At 28.6% G+C, this 11,520-nt stretch overlaps 1 protein-coding gene across 2 annotated transcripts; it reads left to right on the forward strand.

Annotated features, from left to right (window-relative positions):
- The first annotated feature begins 1,889 nt into the window (after positions 1-1,889).
- On the forward strand, positions 1,890-9,825 carry LOC124927563 (chaperone protein dnaJ 1, mitochondrial). 2 transcript variants are annotated; one of them, XM_047468005.1, is made up of 18 exons: positions 1,890-2,151; positions 2,546-2,632; positions 2,784-2,875; positions 4,166-4,249; positions 4,447-4,485; positions 4,641-4,751; positions 4,838-4,879; positions 4,972-5,059; positions 5,488-5,552; positions 5,674-5,736; positions 5,848-5,920; positions 6,745-6,833; positions 7,045-7,116; positions 7,774-7,830; positions 8,302-8,350; positions 8,443-8,512; positions 8,665-8,754; positions 9,308-9,825. In XM_047468005.1, exons 1-18 carry the CDS (start codon positions 2,007-2,009, stop codon positions 9,333-9,335), a joined length of 1,344 nt encoding a protein of 447 aa, XP_047323961.1. In that variant the 5' UTR covers positions 1,890-2,006; the 3' UTR covers positions 9,336-9,825. The 2 variants fall into 2 exon arrangements, with proteins under 2 accessions (XP_047323961.1, XP_047323959.1); XM_047468003.1 differs by having other exon boundaries at positions 9,344-9,825.
- Positions 9,826-11,520: the final 1,695 nt, after the last annotated feature.

Consider the following 11,520-nt stretch of genomic DNA (forward strand, 5'->3'; position numbering starts at 1 on the left):
GCCTATTTGGATTTATCTTTAAATTTTAATGTCTTAACTATTAATTTTCAGGTGCTTTTCTCAATAATCATCTACAATAATTGCAAGTACGAATATTTAAATATTATTTAAATTTTAATTGCAAGAAAAACCTATATATGTTTAAAACTTGAAAAATAATTGGTTAAAGATTGTATTAAATAGAGACCATTCTTTAATGGGTATAGTGTGAAAGTCATTTCCCAAGTATCACTAAACACCAAACTTAGTCGAATCTCTGATAAAATTATATGTATACACATGTACAGACATTTTATTGATTTTAAAAAACAAATCAATTGACGACTCTTTCATCAAATAAATAGTCTGTTTTGAATTAATTATTTATAATCAATACATATTTCTTTTAATTAAATTGTAATTTTATTATTTTAAATTCAAAAAATTGTTTAAAATTGATCATAAAATTAATTATTGTTATAATTAATTTTAAATGTCAAAATATATTTTTGTATAAATATTTTAAACAAATTTTTTATTAACATATTTTTTAAAAAATTTCTAACCTCCAACTTTTTCTAGAAAAGAAATTTCCAGAGTTATATATATATATAAAAGAAAAAGTTTTTGACTATCAGATTAATTAGTAATTCTCATAATGATTACACTCAACAAGATTAAAAAAAAAAATAAGTGATTAGCCTTAGTTGCTAAAAATATATGAATTAAATTATATTATTATAAATGTAAAAGAATGTGTCTTTAAATTATTTTATAAGAAATTAATACAAGAAATTAAAATTATATAATTTATATAATTTTAATTTCTTGTATTAATTTCTTATAAAATAATTTGAAGACACATTTTTATATATTTATAATAATATAATTTAATTCATATATTTTTATGTTAAATTTAAAATATAAAACTTTATTAGCTTAGTTATTTATAAAACTATTTATAAAATGTTGAATTTATATTATTAATAATATTATATATTTATTCAAATTTATATTGAATTTAAAATATAAAATTTTATTAGTCTAATTAATAAATTTAATGTGTTGTATTTAATTATTAAATTATAAGTTATTCAAAATAAAATTACAATTAAGCATCCTATTATATTTATATATATATATATATATATATATATATATATATATATATATATATATATATATATATATATATATATATATATATATATATATATATATATAATTATATATAGAAGAAGACTTTATCACTAATGCTTAGATGTTATCCTTTTATTTTTATAAAATATCAAAATATAAATAAATATCAATTTTTTTTTTATTAAAAACGGTTTAATGTCAAACTTTTACAATTTTGTTTTTCACAAATTTCTAGACATGCCTACTAAAAAGAGTTCAAATCTATAAAATATTTTTTTATGAAAAAATAAAATATTAAATAAATAAAATAAATTATTTATTTCACATATTTAATAATAAAATAAAATATTAGTAAGATAGCGGCTAAGAAGTTTAGATTTAATACTTATTATATGACGGACTTACATATTTGTGTTATCATCACAATTATTTGTCAGTGTACTATCTGGATGAAGAAAAATCTTCGAACATTCAATGATTGTAGTCGTCGATGCTATCAATCATAATGTTATTATTATGACGCTTTATGATTTTCGTTCCGGAATTTCTGTGAACAGTTTATGAGTTAATCGTGTTTTTCGATAACCTAATATGTAATATGAATATTTATAAATAATTTTTTATTATCTAATATCATATTTTGTGGTTGTATTTTTACAATTATTATCATGTTTAATAAATAAATAAGAGCAGCATCAATACTTAAACCCTAAACTAGAATCGGACGAATGATCGAGTTGACTCAATTTGTCAAACTGTCTTAAACCCAGAAGGGGTCATAACAATGAGAATTGCAGGACAAGTTAAACCCTAATCACATTGCGCGGACGATGCTACAGTTCACAAATATCAGAGATTTTTCTATCTTCATTTCTAATATACTTTAAATGCACAGATTGAGCTTGTTAAGGTTTGCGTCTCGACGTTTGCTCCGCAAAAACTCGCAGTTGGGGCATTTCCAGAAGAATGTAGAATCAGCTTTTGATGCAGAGCTGCCTTTGCCCTTTCGACTGCCATTTCTTCATTGCCGTTGTAAGAACTCGCCATTCTAAGTTCTAACAATAAAATTTGTGCATACATCAAGTGTATGAAGCTTATCAAATGGACTATTAAGTCTATAACGTATCAGTAACATTAGTCTATGTCTCTAGAATTTTACTATAAGCTGCAATTCGGCCTTTTCTTTTTGTTAGAATCAATTGGAAACTAATCATGTATTAATTTCTAACTAGAATGTTAAAATAACTATTTTCTAGTTTCAGAAATACAAGAAGGATATTTGTAGACATCCATCTCTGTATTCTGTAGAGAAATTGGCCAGGAAATGATTTGATGAACACATATACTGTAGTAGGAAATAATCTCATGTTCAACTTGATTGACTATAACTTCATAATTGCTGATATTGCTTATGTTTTGTGGAAAGCTTTGTACAATAGCAGTTTTGTTCATTTACCAGCTGATTTCACAATTCCAAGGAGGTTGGCAACACAACGATTTATTCATGCAACATGTTAGTCTCCATTCAACTTCACATTTCTTGATTCAATTCTTTATGTAGACATTGTAATTTTTCCTTACCTTGTATCACTGCAATAATTACTGAGATGCAAATTGAAATACGGTACTGAAAAACAATCTTGATCCCTTTTGTTTCATGACAGCAAGCTGTTATTCCAAGGTACGTGATTGCTATGAAGTTCTGGGTGTACCAAAAAGTGCAGGCCAAGATGAGATTAAGAAGGCTTATCATGCAGTGAGTGCATTTAACAATTCACTTGTGGAAAATGAAAAATAATGCTTTTAATCTTATAATTGTTTGCAGATGGTATTATGTTGTATCATCTCCCACTATGTTTTTCCACTTCTGTTTTTTTGTTTTCTTCAATTTATTAAAAATTATTAGTTTAGGAAAACTGCATATTTATGATATCCATCTCAGGTTATCACCATAATTTCCACAAAATAATGCGACTATGTTCCTCATCTGTATCTGGAAAATCTTAACATGTGTTTTTTACCCACATATTTTTTCCAGTAATGTGAAATGGAGATGTTTTGTTATGCTAGGACGTGGCCCTGACTTGTTGATCTTGTTCACAGGATCGAAAGAAAGGTTGAACCATATTAAAAATACTGATTTTGGTTTGCAAATGGTCGCACTACTTGCTGCTTGAATAGATTTTAGTTCTTCAAAATAAGAAAAATGTTACAATTCTTTCACCGCGTGTTTAGTGAAAACAATAGAGAACATAGGTTAAAAGTGGTCAAGTTGTGTAGATAAGAGACTATTGGTTCAAATAAAGTGCAATAGTTTATGTTGATGTATCTATAGAGGACAAGATAATCACATTTGACTATAGAAGTTATTGAAAAGGGCTCCTTTAACAACGATCAAGATATTTTTTACGTCGAGCTGCGTTGCAACTTAGGACTGGACCTGTATATTGGGAATATGCTGATTTAACTTAAGACGGGATAAAGTTTTCTCATAGTTATAATACTTTTCTTAATCAGTAACTCCATATATTCTGGCAGCAAAATTAGACATAGGTGGTTGCTAAACGTTAACACAGTCCTAGCAAACAACAAAAAATAGGAATACAGAGCTCCTGATATATTATAGGAATTAAAACCTATAATATATCCTATAACCTATGAATTCCATCTGCATACATTGAAATGAATTGCCTGAAGATTTTCAAGAATAAGTCAGTGTTGAATTGCCTCATGTTTTCCATGTTAAGGTTGCATGTTAGCTTTAATATCTTCAGTTTGATAGATAAATGGACCTACGATGTTGCATTATCATGTAACGTAAGAAATAAAATTATGAATAATTTATATGCTCAAGATATCCCATAAAGTTTTTGTTAGGCATTCCTTGAACTGAAATTTAACATTGTCTAGAAAGCATATATATTGATGGTGCTGTTGAACTATTTTCAAATATTTGATTGTTAGCTTATCATCTTGCTTGTTGTAGATTTGTCAGTAATTTTTTTTCTGAGAGCTGTCAGTAATTGATGTTCATTGTTTGATGCAGCTCGCCAAGAAGTATCATCCTGATGCAAACAAAAACAGTCCTGCTGCAAAGAGGAAATTCCAAGAGATAAGAGATGCTTATGAGGTCTTGGCCAATGTTTTTATTTAAAGCTACATTTTAAAATATGTTTCTTATTTTTCCCAGTCAGTCTGATGTTTCCATTTATTTGAGAATCTGCATTGAAAATAGAAGAAAATAACTCAATGCTGCTATAGATTCATTTTCCCTTCCTTTTATGCCATGTTTTGTTCATTCTTTTGACTTGGGAAGGTGGTTCACAGACTTTGCGAAATTCCGGAAGCAGAGAACAATATGACAACGTAATTCTTCTTCCCCTTACAGGATTTGTTTGTGTTTCTTAACTTTATTTCATGCTGTTCAAAATTTTTTAGAGTAAACTAAGTATTGGTAAATTTATAAAGATTTTGTGGCTAGTCAGATTATTATTGTTATTATTATTTTTTCTTTAATGAAGGAACATTCTAGGAGATCAGAAGATGTAAAATATTCTGCAAATGATGCAGACGACTTTCGTCGGACTTATGGGACTCAATTCTCTGGCTCATTTCGTGATGTTTTCTCAGAGGTAACAATACTGTGATTCATATTATACTTCTTTTTAATGTTTGAATAATCTGCACTCACTTCATACTAAGATCTTGATATTTTCAGATATTTGAAAATAAGTTTGAGGATCTACCATCTGATGTCCAGGTCAATTCTCTGCTATGCTCTGTTTTTGATGACATGTTTTGTGAGTATATGCTGATGTACTACTTATATTATCTCTGGCATGAATTATATAGGTTGAGATGTCTCTCTCATTTGCTGAAGCTGTTCAAGGATGCACAAAGCATCTGTCATTTGATGCAAATGTTGTTTGTGATGCTTGCTGTGAGTAATTTTGTTTCTTAATTCTGATAAAACACTTTGAACATATATTCCTTGTGATTTCCCCCATTTTTTTGTTGAGGGCAATGAAGAACAAATTCTCAAAGGCTTAATATATGTAGATTCTGATTTTAAGATTTATAGTCCAAAAATGATTTCCATTTATCCCTGCATCTGCTTAATTTATACCAAGACACATTTCTGGACTATAATTATCCCAACTTTTACCAATTTTGCTACTACTGATGTTGCTTGAGCATTTTGATGGAATTCCATCCATACATATGAATGCAGATAAAATATAGTGCATTTTGTTTATAACTGAAGATGTTATTAAGGAGACAAAGTTTACAAGTATTATATTTTCTGTAAATCCAGTTGCATATTATTTTTCCTGTGACAATTTTTCTGACACCAGTGCTCAATTTTAGATGGCCATGGCTACCCTCCAACGGCTAGGGAAATAACTTGTCCAAATTGTGAAGGTGCTGGGAGAGTAAGTAGCTCTTGATCTTAATAAATGGCAGTTAACAAAGTACTTTTATGTGCAGCTTCTACAGGAAAAACTGTTTGTATCTGCTGTGTTCTGTAAATGTGATGTAATTTCATTTTTTTAGGTTACAATACCTCCTTTTTCATCAACATGTGGTATGTGCAAAGGGCATGGGAGAATTATTAAGGTTTGTTTGTCTTATGGACTTAATTATTTGACTCTTGTGTCCTACTTTTGCTTAAAAAACGTTTCCTACATCATGCTTAATATTTCTTCTGCCTAATCTTTTTTGTTACAGGAGTACTGCAGGGAATGCAGAGGATCAGGGACTGTAGAAGGAGTCAAGGAGGTAAAAATCACAATTCCAGGAGGTTAGTTTCCTTATTGCCAAACATATTTACATGGTTCAGTTTATTTGCTTGTTAAACAAAGGTTGAATCCTATGCTTAAATCAATCCATCTTTAGGAATGACTCATACAAGTTTGAGCAGCTGATATTAGGGTGTATAGTGTCTTTTTATCAAAGCTTTAAAATTGTACTTAATTCATATAGCTTGATAGATGACAGAAAAATTACTAGAACATCTCCGGAAGTTTGATGTGGGTTTTCTATTATTTTATGCTTGTTTCCTATGAACGTTGGACTCTAAAGATTCACTGGGTTCGTTGGACTATTTAGGGACATTGTTTATGGTGTCAAATGTGAAGGAAGAAATTAAAAGATGCGCGTTTGATAAAAAAAAAAAAGGAAAATTAAGTGTTGAATGCTGAAAACTGAATTTTAAGTGTGAATATTAAAGTATCTTAAAAATGATTGATGATAAATCAAATGAAAAGATCTGAATTTTAAGCATTCCATTTTGACTAAGAGCTAAGTAAGCTTATTAGATAAAATGTGAAACTATTGTCGGAAAAGTACTTAAAGACTATTTTACCCTTATAATAATGTAAGTTTTAATTTGCAGGGTTAAGTTGTCTTTTAAATACTCATACTAGAATTAGACTAAATTAAATGATTAAGTAACATTTATCAAAAAAAAGAATCCATGTAGCAGTTATCAATGAACTTGATTAAAATAAACACTTAAAAAATCATTTAGATTAAGTTATAACTGGGTTATCAAACATTGCCTAAACATTTTTTTCTAATACTTTATTGTTTGTTACTAATTCTTAGCAATTTGAAATTGATTAGGTGTAGATACTGGGGATACCATTCGCGTTCCAAAAGCTGGTAATCCTGGACGAGGAGGTCAGGCTAGCAGCTTATTCATTAAGATAAAGGCATTACCCCTTCTACCTAACTTTCTTGGACTCTTAATTGCAGTTGTTGTATGATATTGTTTTTGCTGTTACAACAAATTCTACCATTGAAGTTATCTGAAAACTCACTGTAGAACCATTTTCTGTTTAACAGTAAAATTTTTACACTGGCTCATGTTTAAACCTCACCCTTATTTTAGTTTTTGATCTTTTTGGTCGTTTTGGCATTCAGGTTGCCGAAGATTCTACTTTTACTAGAGATGGCGCAGATTTATATGTTGACACAACTATTAGCTTTACACAAGTGAGTTGTTGTTCTATTTGTCTTTTCTTGCCAGTAATCTAATTTAAATGCTTATTGAAGGTTTAAATATTTTCTAAGTTTTGATACTGTGTCTCTTTTCTACCTTCTTCTATATCTGTATATCAAACTAAGGTAAAAAGAGAAAAAAAAAATGGAGGATAAGAGCAATATATGCAACTAATATACTTCCAACATGAACATATGCTCATTTCCTCTATTTTTTATGCTAATAGTTATGAGTTTTATGACCTAGCAATTAAATGAGAGTATGTAAGTCGTCTGTATGTGACTGACTGATCAAATATCTATTTGGAAATTGGAACCCCTAAACTTGTCAAAATATCCCAAATGACAGCCTATATTTGTGAAATGTCCCAATGAATCTCAATGAAGAACTTAGCACCATTTGTTACTATGTTCACTGAAAATAACTAATGTCAGAAAAATGATTGATTTGGGATATTTTCAAATACATGCTCTTATTTGGGACTTGTCATGGTAGAGGATCTGATTTGGAGCATATTGATAAGTTCAAGGTGCTAGGCCTTTTTTTAGTTTTGCGAAGATTCCATAGTCAGCCTAAGTTCACAAGAACGTTAAGCAAACACAGAAAAAGTTGATTTACCGCATAAACTAATGTTTCCATCTTCTTAACAGGCAATTCTTGGTGGGAAGGTTGATGTACCCACTCTTAATGGGAAGGAACAAATCAAGGTATGTTATAAGAGTATTTGAAAACTAGTTTTGTCATAATCACGACCTCGCAAAATGCAAAAATTAAAATGAAATTGATATTTTTTTTGGTACATGATATCTTTTGCGTCATAATACTGATTATAGTGTGACTTTTCTTTTGTTTCATTTCGTATACAAATTATAATTTAATTGTTTATTTCATTTGGTATAGAATTTTTTTTTATCTAGATCATGATCCAAATTATTTTATACCCAGATTATTTTTTAGATCATTGTGTTTTTCGGGAAACATAACAAATGACGAATCTTCCGCATCACGATCCACTTGAAAAATGTGTGTACCAAATAGCGCTTTGTAATCTCATTGTTGAAATGATCTCTCTTGGTTTCACAGAGTCATTAGATTGCATTCCATAATAACCAAAATGTTGGTTTCTCGTGGTTGGTGATTTTCATTTTTTTTAATCTTTGCACTTATGTCTCTTATAGATACCTAAGGGAGTTCAGCATGATCAACTTGTATCTCTAAGAGGCAAAGGTATGAATTCCCACTGAAATTTACTCAACATTGATTGAACCGCATACATGTATCTTTAGACACACTTTTCTCGTAAAAATAATTCATGGCAGGTTTGCCCAGAAGTGGTTATTTTGTAAACCGTGGTGATCAGTATGTACGCTTTCGCATAAAATTCCCCAGGTGATCCCCTGAATTTCATTTGCTCTCTTCTAGAAACCAATCTATGTTCTGTGTATTATAGGACTAGCTTAAAAGATAGCAAGGACGGCAGATGGATATTGGTCAGATTGCATTGCTCTCACTTTGTTCATGCTCAATCTTATTGTATGCAGTGCTGTAAATGACCGCCAACGCATCATCCTAGAAGAATTTGCAAAAGAGGAGATTGTTCAGGAAAGTGACATGTCTTTGACGGAACAATGGTAAGGATTCTATTTTGATTTGGCAACTCCTTTGTTCTTGCATATTTAAATCTGTCATCCATTTTAGATCTTGGATTATCTTTTTAGGCATCTTAATTTGGACCTATTTGTAAACTTGTATTTGATCACAATCTCTCACACTTGGCCCATTTGGAAACACTTTTTTGAGCTGGGCCTGAGCTTTGATGAGGTAATGTTCTGGATCGTAACTTAATTAGACATATATTCATAAATTCGTTCGATGTTTTCTCGTCCAAACTCAAACCAAAACCTAGACTCAGATCCAGCTCCAGAAAGTGTTTCCAAATGGTTATACGAAAATTGCCCAAGTTAAAATTGAAAGTCATTTAGATTCAGTGTTATTTAGCATCTATGTGATTGTTTCTTTATCTCTTTAGAGTTTATTGGATTCTTTGTAGCTCGAAACAAGGCTTTAGCATAATGGAAATGGTTTGATTATTGTCTACACAAGTTCTCGTTTTCTCTATTACTTGGAACTCTGTATATTAAAAACTTTCCGAATATCATTATCAATGTGAAAATGGATTAACAGGATTCATCAGCAGCTATCTACTGGTTGAACTTACAGGTGGCAGAATATTAACGACCATCTTGCAAATCCAACGGTCAAGTTCGCTGTTTTAATCCTGACAATTTTCTTTGTCATGAAAATCATTGTATGATGATGAGAGGCCAGTTTTGTTTGCTGGTGAAACCAAATCGGTGGTAATAAATAGTCGATAAACAATGCTGGATTATAGCAGGCCGAGACCACTCAAGGAAGGAGATACGAGAGTTCTCTAAATCATCAAAGGTTTTTGCTTCTCCTTTGCCTTTTTTATTGTTTGTATCGGTCTACAGAAATTATAACCATTTTGTTTTCTATAAACTGAAATCAATTGATTGATGTATACGAGTTTCCCTTGCGATAAAAAGGGTGAGGGACCATGTTATTTATAAACGGAAGAGTTTAGTTTTAAGTTGAATGGCTTATTGGCCTATCATACAAGAGTTTTATATCAAAGTAAACTTGTTACCTATTTGATGTCATTGGAATAATGCATGATTGAAGAAATCTGTCTAATGGATTGGATGAAGATTGTACTTCATTTAGTACTATTTCCTAGTTTTTTTTTAAAAATTTTTATTTGGTTAAATTATTAATGAGAAATAATTGGGCAAATGGAATAACGTGGCGTAGTTTGATTCGTTGAAAAAATAATAATTTTTTTCTTTTTTCCTCTCATTTTACCTTTTATCTTTTTTTCGTCAGTGATATGATGATATTACGTTAAATTTATAAAAGTAAAGTACAATTATTTTGATTGATGAATTAATTGGATAAATGGTTAAAGAAAAATAAGATGTGATTGATGAGTTAATTGGATAAATGGTTGAAGAAAAATAAGATGTGATTTTGTATTCTTTTAGTCATTAATATTGATGTTAAATATGGATGATGAGTTGCTTGCTTTAGATTTCTTTAGTTGAGGAGCATGTAAATTTATCATTTTTATTAAGTTCAAATTATATTTATATATGTTATAATTTAAATCATTATATTGGATTGGGTAATCTAGTTTTAACTATTTGTTTCTCATTGCTTAATAGGTTTATTTGTTAATTAATGTTTAATATATTTAATTCATTTTTTTATAAATCAGTTAATTAAAAAAAATCATAGTTATATTTTAAATTTGTATTAATTATTTTTGTTATAATTATTTTTATTTATTTATAATAGTATTTTCTCTGCCTAATAGTAATTTTAAATATTATATATATATATATATATATATATATATATATTTTAAAACTAACATTTAATTTGTTAATAGAATTAATGAATTATGTTTTTAATTTAAAATATTATAATTGACTCAATAAAAATGAATCCTTATTGAAGAAAGTAAAAAAAGAAGAATAATATTGATCAAGAAAATTTTGTTTGAGAAAAATAATATATATTTTCGTTTAGATAAGTTGAAGAATCTTAATCCAATTTGAATTTGATTCCATCCGAATTCCAAGTAAGATTGAACTGTGGTATACTAAAATTGGTACACACTCACTTGATTAGGATAATTTTAAATGTTTTAATAGTTAAGTTTTTATAGTTCATATTAAAGATCAAGTTGTTATAGAACTTTATATTTATTAAAATTATTATTTATTATGAGGTGTTGTATAATTTATTATGCATTTCAATATTTTCTATTATAAATCGGTAAATTTAACTATTATTTCTTTTAATAAAAGTTAATAAGTTTAATACACACATCAGTTTAACTCTTATATTTTTTTTAATTCTTGTCATCGTCATTTTGATTATTATCATTATTTTTGTAATAGTCTATATTAAGAAATTAAATCAATTACATTCCAAAATTTTGTTAATCGGGATAGAGAACTTATTTGAAACTATAAGTAATATATTTTTCTCTTATATATATATATATATATTTATATATAATGATGCTTAATTTTTAAAATTTCTAAATTTCCGGATCGAGAACTGTGGTTAATTTTGATATATATGTGAGAGTAAATGGATATTTGGGTCGGATTGTGGGTTGATCCGCCCATAAACTTAAAACGGTTAAAAATAAAATTAAAAATGATATAACAAATACAACCCTTTAACCAACTAGGCTAATAACACTTTATATTTTAAATTCAACACCAAATTTGATGAACGCGAGACATTTTAACAATATAAGTTCAACTTTTTAACTAACTAATATATATATATATATATATATATAT

Source organism: Impatiens glandulifera, chromosome 2, assembly GCF_907164915.1.
Source record: "Impatiens glandulifera chromosome 2, dImpGla2.1, whole genome shotgun sequence".
Classification (NCBI taxonomy): Eukaryota; Viridiplantae; Streptophyta; class Magnoliopsida; order Ericales; family Balsaminaceae; genus Impatiens; species Impatiens glandulifera.